The 18,147-nt window shown below is 44.0% G+C and overlaps 1 protein-coding gene across 1 annotated transcript in view; it reads left to right on the forward strand.

The window, feature by feature from the left end:
• Positions 1–18,147, forward strand: part of BSDC1 (BSD domain containing 1) — a 26,701-nt gene that overhangs the window by 5,012 nt on the left and 3,542 nt on the right. The window contains exons 4-9 of the mRNA XM_007950439.2: positions 4,069–4,236; positions 5,842–5,896; positions 7,122–7,237; positions 7,671–7,739; positions 7,909–7,987; positions 9,874–10,359. Coding sequence (XP_007948630.1) covers positions 4,069–4,236; positions 5,842–5,896; positions 7,122–7,237; positions 7,671–7,739; positions 7,909–7,987; positions 9,874–10,359 — 973 coding nt within the window. The remainder of the gene's footprint in view (positions 1–4,068; positions 4,237–5,841; positions 5,897–7,121; positions 7,238–7,670; positions 7,740–7,908; positions 7,988–9,873; positions 10,360–18,147) is intronic.

The following is an 18,147-nucleotide window of genomic DNA, read 5'->3' on the forward strand; positions in this document are numbered from 1 at the left end:
AACAACAACAACAACAACATCCTTTATGTGAGGAGCTCTGGTGGTATAGTAGCTTAGACATTTGGCTGCTAACCAAAAGGTTGGTGGTTTGAACCCACCAGCTACTCCGTGGAAGAAAGATGAAGCAGTCTGCTTCTGTAAAGATTTACAGCCCTGGAAACTGAATATGGGTCGCCATGAGTTGGAATCATCTTGATAGCAGTGAGTTGGTTGGTTGATTGGTTGGTTATCCCTAATGTACTCTTTCTTTTTCAAAACTGGGATCAACTGAGTACAATGTAAGCCATTTTTTGACTGAATAACCATTTAACAACCTTGTTCTATAGCGTCATAAATGGTATGGTATTCCATTAAGTAGATTTAACCAGGCCCTAGTTTCCTATTTCAGTTTGTCCATTATTTATATAGAGCTACAGTAAACATTCTGACTGCAAAATGTTTGCCTGTTGTCATAAAACTGCATAAAAAAATATTGGAAGGGATCATAGGGTGAATACAGTCTTAGGCCTTTTAAAACCTATCATAAAAGAAAAAGAAAGAAAAACCTATTGTTAAACTCCTCTAGAAAAGTTGTGCCGATTTATATTCTTACTGGCCCTGTTTTTATTCATCAGAGATGTACCACAAGCACAATCCACTTTTGAGATGGGAGTTAGGTTCTAAAGACAGTGTGAAAACTGAAAATTGCATATGGACAAAGATAACCCCTATAAATGTGAAGTTTCCAGTAAAATATGGTAAACAGTTTGGGGATGCAGTTTTTCCTTTAACGTTGGAAAGATTTTTATTTCTTCATTTGAACACCAGCTGAATCGATTGCATTATGATAAGAGACCATATGGGAATACACATTTTGGAGGTTTGTGTTTTGTTTTGCTTTGCTTTGTTTTGTTTGTAAGCCAAGCTTATTTTGTTAAATTTTCTTGTGAGATATTGTCTACCTGCTAACCACAACTACTGATGAGCATGAACAAGTAGTGACCCTGCTGAACTGCTGTAAGTCCAACCAGTAGTAGAGACACCACTTGTCTCTTTCATTCAGTCATTCCTTTTTTTCATTCAACAAATAAAATTGTATTTGTGCCATCCTTTGCCAGGCATAGTGGTAAGTTATAGGTTTAAAATGCCTGAGCACCTAATCAGGAGTACCAAAAAAGAAATCCAAACCCACTGTCATCGAGTCAATTTTTACTCACAGTGACCCCCATTGGGTTTCTGAGGCGGTAGATCTACTTTTGTAATATAGATTGCCCAGTCTTCCTTCCATGAAGTGACTGGTAGCTTTGAACCACCAGCCTTCTGGTTAGCAGTCACATGCCTTAGGCACTATGCCACCAGAGCTCATTTAGACAGCCTGAACCTGTCTCTCAGCACCGCATCCCTGCCTACTTAAGGGCATTCTTTTTCTTTTCTTTTCTTTTTTTTTTTTTTTTTTTAATTTAACTGTTTGTTTTCTCTGATGGAAAGCAAGCTATCTGATGTCTTTATTTATTTATTTTTAGCATTTAATTGTGCTTTAGGTGAAAGTTTACATACCAAAATAGTTCCCAGTCAATAGTTCATGCACAGATTATTCTGTGACTTTGGTTGCAATCACCACAATGTGACAACATTCTCCTTATTTCCTCCCTAGACTCCCTGTTTCCATTCATCTGGTTTCTCTGTCCCTACCTCTTCTCATCTTTGGTTTTGGGCAAATGCTGCCCTTTTGGTCTCATAGCTGATTATTCTAAGGAGCACATTCTTCATGGGTCTTTTCTTTTTTCTTTTTCTTTTTTTTTTTAAATTTTGTTCTACCCTTTTCCCCATTCTAACCAGACCTAGAGGAGGCTGTGGTTCATGTGGGCCATTAGGCCTTTGGACCAATTGCTTCCTTGAGTCTTGGTTTTTAATCATTTTCCTTTACTCCTGGTGGAAAGAGACCAATGGTTCTTTCTTAGGTAGCCACTCCCAAGCTTTTTTTTTTTTTTTTAATTGTGATTTGGGTGGCAGTTTACAGAACAAATTCACTTTTCCATACAGCAGCTCACATACACTTTGTCTCATGACATTGACTACAATTTACCACAATGCAACAGCTTCCCTTCCACTTCCTTCCCATAGTTACCTCTTCCCTGTGTCCATCCCTCCGTGCACTCCTGCCCTCTGAACTGTCTCCCTGTGCATACTCAGCCCTTCTATTTTCCCATGATTGTTCTCTCCAAGAAGTGTATCTACCTAATGTAAATGTTCACCTCATATGCCTGTCTTTTGTTTGGCCGGAAGCCACAGAAGTGGGCTCAATTTCAGACCTGAAGGGCAGCTAGGGGCCATGATCTCAGTGGTTCCATCAGGCTCTATCAGACGAGCAAACCTGGTCCCTTTTTTTTTTTTAAATGATTTTGTGTTTTATTCCACATTGTTCTCCCACTCTATCCAGATCTCCTGCATAAATCCCCCTCCGAGTGGTTGACAGTGGTAGCTGGGCACCATCTAGTTCTTCTGGTCTCATAGTCATATAGGCTGAGGATTGCATGGTATACCAGTTGCTTGGGCTAATTGTTTCCATGTTGTTGTTGTTGTTATGTGCTGTCAAGTTGGACCTGACTCACAATGGCCACTCCTTGGGTTTCTGAGGTGGTATCACTATAGAAGTAGATTGCCCAACCTTCCTTCCGAGGAGTGGCTGGTGGGTTTGAACCGCCAGCCGTCTGGTTAGCAGTCAAGTGCTTAGGCACTATGCTACTAGAGCTCCTATTGTTTCCATGAATCTTTGGTCTTCTTCATTCTTCTTTGCTCTGGGTGAGGAGAGACCCATCATTGCATCTACATGGCTGCTTGTAAGCTTTTAAGATCCCACTTGCTACTCGCCAAAGTAAGATGTAAAACAATGTTTTATGTCGTATGTTATGCCAGTTGAGCTTGATGTCCTGTGAGACTGTGGTCCCAAGCCCACAGATCCAACTACTCACTCCCTCTGGGTAGCTGGCTATGGCCAAGAAGTGACTGACTACCTTGTCACTTGTCAACTCTACTGTATACCTGGGAATTCTTATAAAACATATCAATACACTCACTCACAAGCTTTTAAGATCCCAGATGCTACTCACCAAACTAAGGTGTAGAACATTATCTTTTTAAACTGTGTTTTGCCAGTTGCCCAAGATGTCCCCCGAGAGTATGGTGCTCTAGGGCATTCTGACCAGTGTGGCTCAAGCTTTGTCTCCCACTAGCTCTTTCTAGGAGATCCTAGAAAGGATGTTGGCCCCAGATTGGTCCCAGGTTTGCCTTCAAGCAAGGCTGTCTGTTCTCATCCTGCCTGTATCTCCTCGACCTTTTGTATAAAATATTCTACTTCCTAAGAAATTATAATGATGGATTTTTACAATACTGCTATTTATTAAGTGCTTGCTATACTTTACACCAAAACCAAACTCACTGCCATTGGGTCAGTTCAACTCATAGTAACCCCTTCTTGATTTTCCAAGGCGATATCACTACAGAAGTAGAATACCAGGTCTTCCTTTCGAGGAGTGGCTGGTGGGTTTGAACCACCAACCTTCTGGTTAGCAGTCAGATGCCTTAGGCTAGTGCTTAAGAGCTCCCTGCTATACTCCAGGCATTTTAAATGTTTTATCTCTTTCAGTCTTTGTAGTAATTACATAAGAGATATGTATTTATCCAAATTTTATCAATAAGGGAAGAGACACAGAGAAGGTGGAAAGGTCTCATAACCACCATAGCTGAGATTCAAATCCAGGTCTGACTCCAAAGCTAGTACCTCTTCCACCATCCTACCCATAGGCCCACTTCCTCACTGAAACATCTGTGGCTTGGATCCTCTATCAATTTTTGATCAACCTGACTGACCTTGAAATTTTAATGGAACAGCCACTCAAGGATCTCTACCCTGCCCTACACAGGCCTGCTACCGTCCTGTGTCCCAGCCTCAGAGATGAGATGAAGGGTCTTGAGCACTTCCTGGTCCCCACACAAACAGTATACCCTCTCCCTACACATCCCCCCTCCATACCCTCCATGCATCCCACCTGGGGGACACTTGCTTCCTCTACTGGCTTCTCTCTACAGACTGAAGGCTCTTCAGGGGCGACAGAGAAGATGAAGAAGGGTTTGTCTGACTTCCTGGGCGTGATCTCAGACACTTTTGCCCCCTCACCGGACAAAACCATTGAATGTGATGTCATCACCTTGATGGGCACACCCTCTGGCACAGCTGAGCCCTATGATGGAACTAAGGTATTCACTGGGGGCCTCCCCTGCAGCTGCCTACCAGCGCTGCCTACCAGGGCTTTATCATCTATCCTGTACTCACAAAAGTAATACATGTCCAGCCTAAAAAGTAGATCTGTCTGTATAACTGAATTAACAATACTGAAAAGCAAGGACATCATTATTTCTAAATTCACAGTTCTGTCACCCAAAGAGAATCACTGTTTTCTCCTTGGTGTATGACCTTTCATTTCTTTCATTTGCAAAAATAAAGAGAAACTTTGGATTTTATTTTTTATTATTTATTTTTTGATTGAACTTTGTTATTAGTGCTGAGGCAAGATGGTACCTCATTATTGTTTTAATGAGTATTTCATTGTTTGCTCTAATGGCTGATGATAGTGAATATTTCTTCATGTGTTTGTTGGCTGCCTGAACATCCTCTTTGGTGAAGTGTCTGTTCATGTCTTCTGTCCATTTTTTAATTAGATTGTTTGTCTTTTTGTTGTGGAGGTGTTTGATGGGTTTTATTTCTTTTAAAAAGGACACTTTATACATACAGTTTTGTAACTTGCTTTTAAAAACAGCTTCACACCAAACTGAGCCTCTTTCCTAATCACTGTCATTTTTAATGACTTTTAAGGTCTGCAGCGAATATAGCATAATTAATTCAGTCATTTCCCTTGTGTTGAACATTTGGATTCCTTCTGCTTTTAACCATGACAGGAAATGCTGTGAGAGGAGCATCTTTGGAGGATACTGTCCACATCTGGGTTGTTAAGACTAATTTCCAATGGAAATAAATACAAAGCCGGGAGGTATCCTTAGATACTTTAAACCAAGCACTTAAGTCAACAACCAGGATATTGTATTTCTACTCTGCATTTTATTTTCTCATCATAACATCTTCTACTGAGTGGAGTGTTTTCCCCTAAATTAAGTTTGGCTTTCTTTGTACCATTTTATCACATTGCATTTCCATGCCAAATACACTTAATTTTCCAACATATTTTTCAGCACTAGCATTAACACCAACACTTGGTGAACATTTGAATGGAATTGTGAAATTGAAATTTTTAGATTTTCGGGTTTTAAATGGTAGCAGTGAATCATCATGCAACCATTTGGAAAAGTTCTGAGGTAGACTTCAGGTAATGCCTAAGGAGGAAGGTGGAGCTTTCTGTTTTCCAGCTAAAGTTTGCCACCTTGTGGCACTAGTGGGAACACAACATGCAGTTTGCTTGACTGGCTGTGAAATTAAGAAATTCCTAATGGCTTTAATTTGGGTGGAGTTGCATGATTTCAAAATTTGCCCATACATTTGGGCTTTATTAATACATGTCCACCAACACTTTCTGAGTTTCACGTGATTCAGATCAGAGATATTGCATGTCTATAATTCTATAGCCTGTGTACGCTCTGTCTTCTTAGTTCTGTGTGAAGACTCTTACTGGTCCTCCATTCCTTATGCCACAGTGTTAACTGACAAGTGCCCTGTGAGTGTGGCAGCTAAATGGCTACCTGGTTATGGGGGAAGCCGGGTTATGGTTGCTTGGGTACCCTGGCAAAGAGGGAGTGCTTTCTGTACTCAGAACCCCAAAATATATGTTCTCTCTTCTCTGTTTCTTCTAGGCTCGGCTCTATAGCCTGCAGTCAGACCCAGCAACCTACTGCAATGAACCAGATGGTGAGAGGGCAGGGGTGAGGGGGTGGGCTTGCAGGACAGGTAGAGCAGAGGGATCTAGTCTGTAGGCTTTATTTGCCTCAGGCAGCCCTTACACAACTAGAGTGTACCTTAAGCCCAGTGGGATGGGATGGGTTGACACTCCCTTTTCCTTCCTGAACCGAGGTGTCTTCATCTCCCTCTGCAGAGGCTCTGTGCCTCTCTCCCCTCATCCCATCAATTCAGCCTCCGCCCCAGCCCTGCTGTCTGCCTGCCTCCCCTTCAGCACCTGTCTGCTAAGCTCTATCCTCGGAGCTAGAGAGGAGATGGAGTCAAACCTTCAGACCCTGTCCGGCCCTTGAGGAACTTGTTGTTGAGAGAAACCACAAATAAAGCAGATAGTGGAGACTGAGTAAACACCTGAAAGAAGAGTGGGAGCCCAGAGGAGTGGCCCCCAACCAGCCTGGGGCATGCAGGAAGTGACACTCAAATTGGGATTTTAAGGATGAATTAGGAGTGAACTAGACAGGGAAGTGAGAGAGGGGGATTCAAGCAAAGAAATTGGCTGAAGGCCCAGAAAGAACAGGGAGCACTGGCCATTTGGTAAGGCTGGACTAAGGGTTGTGTGTGAGGGGAGAAACCGGCAGATGGAATGAAGAGGAAAATGTGCGTATAAGAGACACTAAGGCAAAAAAAGAGAGACACTAAAGCAATAGAATCCACCATGATTGGGTAAGAGAGGAGACGGATGCCCCCAGGTTTCCAGGTGGAGAATTTAGAAGGAAGGGAAGAAAAGGAACTCATATTGGGTTTGTAGCACCTATGCAGGTGTCCCCTGGACACCTGGTCCTTTAGATTTAGAGCCCAAAAGAGTTGTCTGGGCTGCAAAGAGAGACTAAGGAATTGTCAGTGGGAGAAGGGGTTGATACCCATACACATGAGGAGAGGGAAAATGAGATCATTGGTGACTGAGAACAGCAGTTTCAAAGAAGAGGGGATTCAGTAGCCAAATGCAGGAGGCTAAAAAGGGAGCAGGGATGAGAGCAAGGGCAGGCTGCAGGCCCTGCTGGGCATCACTTAGATGCCCTCCCCTGATACCAGTGAGGCCCACCCACCCCTTCATCCATCCTGACTCCCCCCGCAAGCCAGATGGCTTTGAAAAAAACCTTAAGCTTTGCCCATGTCCAGGCTTAGGTAGGTTCTTTCCTCAGACCCAGGGCACTGACCATCAGCGTCTGTCTATCTGCAGGGCCCCCGGAATTGTTTGACGCCTGGCTCTCCCAGTTCTGCTTGGAGGAGAAGAAGGGGCAGATCTCAGAGCTCCTTGTAGGCAGCCCTTCCATCCGGGCCCTCTACACCAAGATGGTGAGGGCCCAGCTGGCAGAACCTCAGCTAGCTCCAGGCATCAGGTGTCGGGAGGTGGGAGGGACATCATTTCCAGAGGCAGTGTGTGGTCATCTGGGCCAGAGAGCAGTGGGAGACCCTGGAGCCAGACCAGCCATGTCCTGAGCCAGCAATCGGCATGGGAGACGCTGATTGCCCAGGCTTCTGGCAGTCAGAGAGTGGTGAGAAGTGGAAGGGTCAGCAACCCTAATGGGAGTTCTTTCCTCCCTCCTTGGCCAAGCTGAGCCGGAAGGTAGGTCTGGCTAAAACTTAGGGGTAGAAGCACTCTGAGAATCACTACTAACCCACTTAACTGCATCTGAGGTCCAGAGCAGCTGGGAGCAGACTTTTAAAACGAGGGATACAGACCCCACACCACTACTCCCAAAGTCATTCCCATTCTCCCTCCCTCCAGGTCCCAGCAGCTGTTTCTCATTCAGAATTTTGGCATCGCTATTTCTATAAAGTCCATCAACTAGAGCAGGTATGCTGGTCCAGCCTGGGGAGGTACTCCGCTCAGCCCTGGGGGATGCAGGCCGGGTTTTGTTGAGAGAAGAAGGGGACACGGCACAAAGAGTTCTAGTGTCAGGACCATGGTCTGAGAAGAGGGTAGGTACCCTGACTCTCCTGGCTGTCTGCTTCCCCACACTCAGGAGCAGGCCCGAAGGGATGCCCTGAAGCAACGGGCAGAACAGAACATCTCTGAAGAGCCTGGCTGGGAAGAGGAAGAAGGTAAGTGTCTTTGAGAGATGATGGGCCAATAATAGGAGCTGCCTTGGGAGACTGGCCAGGCCAAGCTTTCTAAAGCCTGGAGAGATTTGGTGCCCCAGGGGAAAGTAGGAATGAGTACGGTTTTTTGTCTGTGTTGGAGACAGGCTAAGCTAACAAGGGAGATATTTGACAAGGCTGGTGGAGTCCTGGGTTTAGGTGCAGAAATCACATGTCATTGGAGCAAAGTTCCCTGTAGCTGGTGACTTCATAGTCACTTGAGAAGCTTTTTTAAAATCCAGACTCCCTTCCTCACCTTCTAAATAAGACTAGGGATGGAGCAGAACCTGTGTTTTGTTTTTTGTGGTTCAAATACATAGAACCAAACATTTGCCGCTTCACCATTTTCTTACATGTCCATTCAGTGACATGATTTACATTCAGCATGTTGTGTAACCATCACCACTATTTTTTCCTAAATTTTTCCATCACCCATAACAGAAACTCAGTGCCCCCAGGCAGTGACTCCCACTTTCTGCTCCTCTCCAACCCTTATTACCCAGTAATAAGTGTTGGTCTGGATATTTCATGTAAGTAGGATCTTAAAATATTTGTCCTTTTGTATTTGACCAGTTTCACTCAGTGTAATGTTTTTAAGGTTTATCTGTTATGGTAGCATGTATTAGAACTTCGTTTTTCTTTATGGCTGAATAATATTCCATTGTGTATATTTATGTATAAAATACATGGGAAAAGTGGTTTATATGTATGTGGTGTGTATACATCTATATGCATACTGTGTTTTGTTTATCCACTTATCTGTTGATAGACACTTGGGTTGTTTTCACCTTTTGACTATTGTGATTAGTGCTGGAATGAACAATGTTGTACACATATCTGTGTTCCTGCTTTCAGTTCTTAGGCGTATATAACTAGCAGTAGAATTGCTGAGTCATATGGCAATTTGTGTTTCACTTTTCGAGAAACCACAAAACTATTTTCTATAGCAGCACTATATTACAATTCCCTGAGCAGTGGATGAGGGTTCACGTTTCTCTACAACTTCACCAACACGTGTTTTCCGTTTTTCTGATCATAGCCATCCTGTGAAACAGACGGGATGAAATGGTAAACCACTGTGGTTTTGATTTGCATTTCCCTGGTGACTAATGACATAGAGCATCTTTTCATGAACTTGTTGACCATTCTGTCTTCTTTGGTGAAATGTCTGTTTTAGTCTTTTGCCCATTTTTTGGATTAAGTTGTTTGGTTTTTTTGTTGCTAAGTTGTAGGAATCAAACATGTTTTTAGCAGACTCTTCTGATAATATTAATGCCCAGCCAGGTTTGGGAGCCATTGGCTCATGGAGGGTTTGCTGAACGTTCGCCACCTGGTAGCTTAGCTTAGAACAGTGTGTTGGAGCCAGCTGTGTGATACGGCATTCACGCATTTATTCAGCACTCATGTTACATACTGCCAAGCCTGTATATAGAGCTTTGCATGCGGAGTCCTCACCACAACTCTATCATCCCTGTTTCAAGAATGAGGCACATAAAGAAAAGTGAGAGTGACATGCCCAAGGTCATGCACCTAGGGTATAGCAGAGCTCAGCCTGAACCCAAAACAAACTCACATTCAAGTCTTAGCCTTCTAATCTATAACACTATCTTGGGCTGCATAGATGGAAGCCAGACATGTGCTAGGCCCCGTGGGTAGGAGGGACTTTGACAATCAGAGAGTGTTTGCAGAAGAAGAACCAATACAGGAAGGGAATGAGGGAGGGTGAGAAAACCGGTGCTGTTTAATCTTGAGTAGAGTAAACTGGCAGGAATCTGGGGTTTGTCTTCAGAGACAAACCAGGGATGTCTCAGTATACACTGCCCTTTTTCCCTACCTTTCTCTCTCTACAGAGGAGCTTGGGGGCATTTCACCCACATCTCCAAAAGAGGCAAAAGTTTTGGTCCCCATGACTGAAACTTCCACACCACCTGAAGGAAGAGCTGGACCCCAGAGCCCCTGTGAAGAGAATCTGGTGATCCCAGTTGAGGCCCCAGCAGAAGTGACTCCATCAGAGAGCAGTGAAAGCATCTCTCTCGTGACACAGATCGCCAACCCTGCCACCTCACCTGAAGCCCCTGTGCTGCCCAAGGACCTATCCCAAAAGCTGCTAGAGGCATCTTTGGAGGAACAGGACCTAGCTGTGGACGTGGGTGAGACTGGACCTCCACCACCAGCTCACCCCAAACTCCTAACCCCAGCTGGCCGCCCGAGTGGCCCAGAACCCAGGCCTCCAGCCAGAGTAGAGACTCTGAGGGAGGAGGTGCCTACAGACTTACGGGTGTTTGAGCTGAACTCAGACAGTGGGAAGTCCACACCCTCCAACAACGGAAAGAAAGGTATGTTTGGAGACCCCAGCCCAGGGGCTAGTGTGGGAGCAGGGCAGGGGAGAGTTGTCACCTCACAAAGCACATTCGTCTCCTTGTCCCTTATTAGGATCCTAGGAACAGAATTTCTTCTTCTTTTTTTTTAATGCATTTTATTGAAATATAATTTATATACAGTGAAATACACAAAACTGAAGTGACATGGGTCAATGTTTTTTGTTTTTTGTTTTGCAGTGTTTTTCCCTCCCCTCCCCTCTCCTCCCAACCAACAAAGAATGTTTCCCTCCATATATAAACCTTTCCTTGACCCTCTACAACAACAAACTAATACTATACATGTGCTTCTGTGATTGACTTACTTCACTAAGCATAATGTCCTCCAAGTTCATCCATATTATGCGGTGTTTTATAGACTCTACATTATTCTCTTTTGTGTGCGTGTGCGTGCTTTGGGTGAAAATTGACAGAGAAAATTCACTTTCCATACAGCAGTTCACATACACTTTGTCTCATGACATTGACCACATTTTACCACAATGCAACAGCTCCCCTCCCACTTCCTCCAAATAATTACCTCTTCCCTGTGTCCATCCCTCCATGCCTTCCTGCCCCCTGAGCTGTCTCTCTGTGCATAAGCAGCCCTTCTTTCTCCCATCTACATTATTCTTTAGTGCTGCATAGCATTCCATGGTGTGTATGTACCATAGTTTGGTCATCCACTCTTTCACTGATGGGCACATAAGTTGTTTCCATCTTTTTGATATTGTAAATAATGCTGTGATGAACATGAGTGTGCATATATCTATTCCTGTCCTGGCTCTCACCTCTGTAGAATATATACCTAGTAACGGAATTGCTGGGTCAAATGGTATCTCCAATTCCAGCTTTCTGAGGAATCACCATATTGCTTTCCACAGTGGTTGTATCCCTTCACAGTCCCAGCAGCAATGTATGAAAGTCCCAATCTCTCCACATCCCCCCCCAGCATTTGTAATTTTCTGTCTTGTTGAACCTTGCCATCAGTGCTGGGGTGAGATGGTATCTCATTGTTGTTTTGATTTATGTCTCTCTGATGACCAATGATTGTGAGCATCTCTACCTGTATTAGCTGGCCACCTGAATATCCTCCTTGGTGAAGTGTCTATTCATGTCTTCTGCCCATTTTTCAATTGCATTGTTAATTTCTTTCGTGTTGAGGCATTGGAGTTTTCTATAAATCTTAGAGATAAGTCCCTTGCCAGATATATAATTATTGGCAAATATAAATTTGTTCTGTGCTTTTTCATGGTGTTGATTTCTTTGTTCCATATAATTTTCTATGCTGAGCTCGTTTTGTTTATGAATCGTGTTATCACTTCCATTGTTGCTATTGTTTTTGTATTTGCTAAATATTTGTGCTGGTCCTCTTTTTTATGTTGATGTGAAGGTATATCATTTTCTTTGAGGTTACCCTGTGATTCATAGTTTTCTTCCCAAGTTTAGAATAGTCCATTCTATCTTGTAGTTGTCTTGACATCCCTTCCATCTAGAAGTTCTATAATGACAGTTTTTTCCTGTTTACAATCTTATAGACTTATTTACTTTGGATTCTTCCATAGCTGGGTTGGTTTCTGGGTTATGTCATCAAGTGTGTTAATGGTCAGTTGTTGTTGGCTGTTGTTGCTTCTCTGTCCAAAGGACTCCCTTTAGCATCTTTTATAAAGTTGGTCTGATTTTAACAAATTCCCTTAATTTCTGCTTATCTGGAAATGTCCTAATTTCACCATCATATTTGAGGGACAGTTTTGCTGGGTACATAATTCTTGGTTGCAAATTTTTCTCCTTCAGGATTTTATATATACCATCCCATTGTCTTCTTGCCTGCATGGTTTCTTCTCAGAAATCTGAGCTTAGTCTTATTGGTTGCCCCTTGTAGGTAACTTTCATTTTTCCCATGCTGCTCTCATGATTCTTTCTTTGTCTTTGGTTTTGGTGAGGTTAATGATGATATGTCTTGGTGATTTTCTTTTGGAGTCTATCCTGTTTGAGGTTCATTGGACTTCCTTAATGAATATATTCTCATCTTTCATCATATCAGGGAAGTTCTCTTCCAACAAATCTTGGACAATTTTCTCAGTGGTTTTATTTTTCTCTTCCTGTTCTGAAATTCCAGTGACATGTAGGTTATTCCTTTTGATGGTATCCCACATGAACCTTAGGCTTTCTTCCTTTTGTTTTGATCTTTTTTCTGATTGCTTCCTTTCCAAAGAAGTATTCAGGTATTTATCTTCAATCTCATTAATTCTATCTTCCATTGCATCAATTCTACTCCTTTGCCCTTTCAATGTGTTATCTATTTCTGACAGTTTAGTACTAATCTTCTGGATTTCTATCTATAGATTTTGAATCATTTCTAATTTTTCATTTATTTTGTCATTTTGTTCTTGTATTTTCTTCCAAAATTCTTCTAGGGTTTTGTCTGTGTTTTCCTTGATCTGTCTCTCCATCTTTTGAAGATACCTAAATATAATTCTTTTGAATTCCTTAGCAGGGAGTTCCATTGCTGCATCTTTCTCAGGCATGTGTTTTGGGTCTGTATCCTGGTCCCTTGTTTCTCCTGCTTTATCTTGCTTCTTTGTGTGGACTGTGACGCTCTGTTATCTCTGAGGCATTGTTATGTTTTTGTGTTTATATTTAATTGGTGATTGTATGTTGGAGTGACTTGCCTATGATTTTCGTTTTCTTTGTATGTTATCTACGCAAGCAGGGTACTGTGCTGTGCTCCTCTATTCACTAGTTGACAGCACTTATACACTCACCACCTGTCTCCTTTCCTGTTGTCAGCCTCTTGTATGTCCCTGCCAACCTTGGCAAACAGAGCCTATTCTTTGGTCTCTGGAATCTCAATGAGAATGCTATCACTTTAAAATCCAAAATGGTTGCCACTTGTAAAGATTCAAAATGGCTGTGCCCTTGGTCACTTTAAATATCCAAAATGGCCACCACTTGTAAAAATTCAAAATGGCTGCACCCTCGGTCACTTAAAATATCCAAAATGGCCACCGTTCATAAACATTCAAAATGGCTGCACCCTTGGTCACTTTAAATATCCAAAATGGCTGCTGCTTGTAAACATTCAAAATGGTTGCACCCTCCGATTCCTTCATTTGTGACTGTGATGATGGTAGTAGCTGCTATATGATAGTATACTGCATCCATTCTAAGATCCACTTTTACTTTGAAATCAGGATGCATCTTACAATGGACAGAATCTTAGATTCAGGAAAGGGGTTTATTCCAGGCCCTGTGCCATGTATGTTATATTGCATTAAATTTCTCAGTCACACCTCACAACCCAGTGAGGTCAGTAGTAGTATCCTCATCTTCCTGATGAAGAAGTAAGGCTCAGAAACATAAGTAGCTTGCTCAGATTCATACGGCCAGGAAGTGGCGAGCCCCAGCTCAGACCCGGCTGTCTGACTTCTAACCTGTGCCCTTGGTTACCACATTATGTCAGTTCCTATCCTTTTGGACAACTCACCCTTACCCTCGTGTCATTGATGTCAAGGGTCCTATACGCTGGATAACCTTAAGAAAGTCATGTAGCTTCCCTGAGCCTTCGTTAATTATTATGATATATGTAAATAAGACTTCCATGTATAATTTGAAGTCAAATAAAATGAATACCCCGAACTTGCTGTGATTCAGCTTAGATAGTAAAGCTTTAGTTTCTTATCTTGTATAATAAGATTTTAGACTGAGGATTCTTTGATTTTATGTCAAAGGGAAACCTCTTTAACTCCTGGAATTAAAGGATAAGGTGTCCTTTAATAGCTCTGGTGTCAGTTTTTTGCCATATCCAAAATACCTCACCAGTGAAAAGACTGTCACCACACCCCTCCCTCGGCCCCTCACACTCATCCTGTCTTTGCTAACACTCATGCCAGTCATAGTCCCAAAGCCCACCTAGCAAGTAAGGCCTAGCCTGCGGGTGCAATGAAGGACTACTGGGCTGCAGTGTATGGGCAATGGGCCGTAACCCATCCTCCTCCCCCAACGGAAACAACAGGGTTTCCAGTTTCTAACACAGTGCTTTCCTTCTGACTAGGATTCAGCGAGGTCATCTATGGGGCTCCTGCCTTCTCTTTATGAGACACTGAGGGGGGAGGGGCAAAGGCTGCAGTCTTTATGATGAAGCATATAGGACAGGTTTGGGACTGGAGGGGGTCAGAGAAGAATGGAATCTCTGGGCACCAGTGGTGTTTCACCAAAGAGAGAGGAGTTGTCTTGGAGAGCTGGAGAGCTTGGGGCAAGTGCGAGGGAGTGGTCATCTAGGCTGAGGGAAACTACAAAGTCCACATAGGAGATAGCATGGGACATATTTAAGGGGTGGTGAACGAAGTCCACTTCTCTGTACTGTCAGCCAGGCAGGGTAGATGGGTTGGCTCAGACATAGAACTTAAGGACTTAAAATCTTAGGCTGGATTCAGTGGGTTGGACTCAGTGCCGTAAAGCACCTAGAGGCTAAGGGCTGAAGCTCTGGAATTCAGACAGGCCTGAGTTCAAATCCCAAATTGTTCAGAAGCTGTGTGACTCCAAACAGGTCACTGATCTTCTCTAAGCCTCTGTTTACTTGTCTATAAGTGAGGTAATTGTTGCACAATAGTTTCCCAGGCAGAGGAGAAACTAGGTTAGAACCTGCTTTGGGAAAATGATAATATCATTTCAGTTTTCTGAGTACTTTCTATACATCATGCTCTTTGGTAAGCATTTTATATGCATCTCACTTAATCCTCACAAAAGCCCTATGAAGTAAGTTATTTTCCCCCATGCTTTACTGGTAAACTCTAAAACCATACTCACTGCTGTCGAGTCAGTGTGACTCATAGTGATCCCTCCTTGGGTTTCCAAGGCAGTATCTCTACAGAAGTAGATTGCCCAGTCTTCCTTCTGAGAAGTGGCTGGTGGGTTTGAACCACCAGCCTTCTGATTAGCAGTCAAGTGCTTTAGGCACTACCCTACCAGAGCTCCTGATAGGAAGTTGAAATTGATTGCTCACCCAGTAAATCCTTAGAAAAGTATAAAGTGGTCCTTTAGGAGCGTGGAGGTGTAGCTGGACCTGACGGGTGGTAGGATTGCAGGTGGTTGGTACCAAGGGCCCGTGGAGGGTAGTGGTCCTAGATCTTAAATGATACCAGTCAACGCTGTTGTACTTTTGTCCAGCCACATTTAGTCACTCAAGTGCAGGCCCAGAGCCAACGAGGAGCTGGTTTTAACCAAGTTGAGGATTTGCCAGTAGAAGAAAAGAGGGATTGGGGGCAGAGAGGGAGAGAACTCGTGTACAAGAAATGATCAAAATAATGGCTCATGGAAACAGAGCTGATGAAGGAAGGGAAGGGGGGATAGTGAACCAGTGGGAGGATTGAAGAATTAGGTTCCATTTGGAACTGGCTCCCAGAGAGGGTGATTGGAATTATGCTGGTTAGAAACTGGATGCTTGAAATGGGGTTCTGTAGGCAGTGCAGTGTGTCTGAATCCTCTGGTGTGTGAAAGGAGGGGCTGGGGATTCGATGCAGAACGTCCACAGAAGCAGCTGTAGTCGGGGGAGGGGAGTAGCCAGGGTCTTGCTGTAGTACTAGGATGGGGACAGTGGGAACAGAGTAAAAGAGAAAAATGTTAAAAGGAACAGTGGAGCTTGGAGACAGATTGATTCTTTTTCTCTCTTCCGTTCCCCATCCTAGGAGAGCCTGAGGCTTGCCCTCCAGGTGCATCAGAGTCTTGGGGTGGCCAAGCCATGGCATCCCAGGATAATCAGTCTCTGTCACTGCAGAGCTTATTCCCGCCTGTACTTTGCCCCAAGATCCATCTGATCTAGGAGACAACCCTGCTCAGCTTCTCTCAGTGAGGACAAGGGGATGGTGAGAGGCTGGCTGATGGGGCAGGCCTGTGGACTGGAAGGAGTAGCCCTGGGTCGAAGCCCCCACACAACCAAGAAACAGTTTCTGCCTCCATTTTCTTGGGGGAGCAGAGATCCAATTAAACAGAATAAAATGAACTGTGAGTGACAGGACCATGAGGTTAGTAATCACCTGGGAACTCTCTTTTCTGAAAAAGAGTCAGTTTCCATTTTGAAGCCTTAAATTGTTGCTGTGCAGGTCAGTGTTCTGCCACCTGCACAGTGGACTAGAGATCTCAGTACTCACCTCGCCCAGCAGGGCAGGAGGGTGGCAGGGGGCAGGTGGCGGAAAGAGCCCAGATTCCCCTCTCGCTCTGCCACTTGAAGCCTTCATTTCCTCATGGGTAAGCTGGGGCTGTTAATACCCACCCCAGAGGGGGGATGCCAAGTGCTCCACAGATGTTAACTGATACTGTTTTCCACCCTGGAAGGGTTCCCCCTAGCATTTATGCCTGAAGAGGGAATTTCACATCCCAAGGGGGCAACCTAAGGGAAGGACTGCCCCACAGCCACAGCCCTGACCTGAGGAAGCTGCCAGGAGCCCTTACCCTCGTTCTTACCCATGGGAAGCCAGCTGGCAGGCACTGCCCAAGTGTCCTGAGATCCAGGGAAACTTAGGTGAGGAGTCAGAAGAAAGGGTCTTGGTTGCAGTTCTGCCTCTGGCTGGGGATCATGGGCAAAATTACTTACATCTTAGAAAAAGAAGAATTTGGTGCCATTTGTTAACGGGCCACAGCATGGCTATACATGTAACAGAGTCCCTGGGTGGTGCCCACAGTTAACATACTGGGCTACTTAACCAAAAAATTGGAGGTTTGACTCTACCCAGAGGTGCCTCTGAAGAGAGGCAATCCATTTCTGAGAAATCACTGAAAACCATATAGACCACAGTTCTACTCTAAGTACACGGGGTCGCCGTGAGTCGGAATGTACTTGATGGCAACTGGTTGAGTTTTTTATATATGTATATTTATTTATTAATAAATACATTTTCATACATTTATATTACATATGTACGTATGTAATACCAAACCAAACCAAACACACTGCTGTTGAGTCAGTTCCGGCTCATGGCGACCCCTCCTTGGGTTTCCCAGGCAGTATATCTATGGAAGTAGATTGCCCGGTCTTCCTTCCGAGGAGTGGCTGGTGGGTTTGAACCACCAGCCTTCTAGTTAGCAGTCAAATGCCTTAGGCACTACACCACCGGAGCTCCCAGGTATGTAATAGGCACTTTATATTCCTACCTCAAATCCTAACATCATTGCTTCTTACACTGGGCCAAGGTCTATATGGAGTCACCCAGGTACTTGTTTATAGTGCAGAGTCCTAGGCCACCACCCAGACCTGCTCAGTCTGAATGATGGGAGTGGGATGAACTGTGCATTCTAATAAGCTCCTGGGTGATAATTTGCAAAGGAGGTAGTTTTATTCTTATAAATACACTGAAGCTCAGAATATTTCCCCAAGACCACACAATAGACAAAGGTAGGAATTCAACCCAAGTCAGCTGGCTTCTAAGGCCGAGCGAGCATGCTCTTAACACACTGTGGCTAGCTAGACAGAGAAGAGAGAGTGTGAGATGTTGATAAGGAATGTGGGGGCAGGGCTCAGAAGCTGGGTGCCTGGTGAAGAACAAATGGGACAAGAACAAAGATATTTACAATCCATATCATTGCGGAACCAGGGACTCACGTTGGTAGCATAGTGCCTAAGGCACTTGACTGCTAACCAGAAGGCTTCCGGTTCAAACCCACCAGCCACTCCTCAGAAGGAAGGTTGGGCAATCTACTTCTGTAGTGATACTGCCTCGGGGTCGCTATGAGTTGGATTCAAGTCGACAGTAGTAAGTTTGGGTTGGTTTT

The sequence above is a fragment of the Orycteropus afer genome, unplaced genomic scaffold (genome assembly GCF_000298275.1).
Source record: "Orycteropus afer afer isolate SDZICR_OR568_19922 unplaced genomic scaffold, OryAfe1.0 scaffold00272, whole genome shotgun sequence".
In the NCBI taxonomy this organism is placed as follows: Eukaryota; Metazoa; Chordata; class Mammalia; order Tubulidentata; family Orycteropodidae; genus Orycteropus; species Orycteropus afer.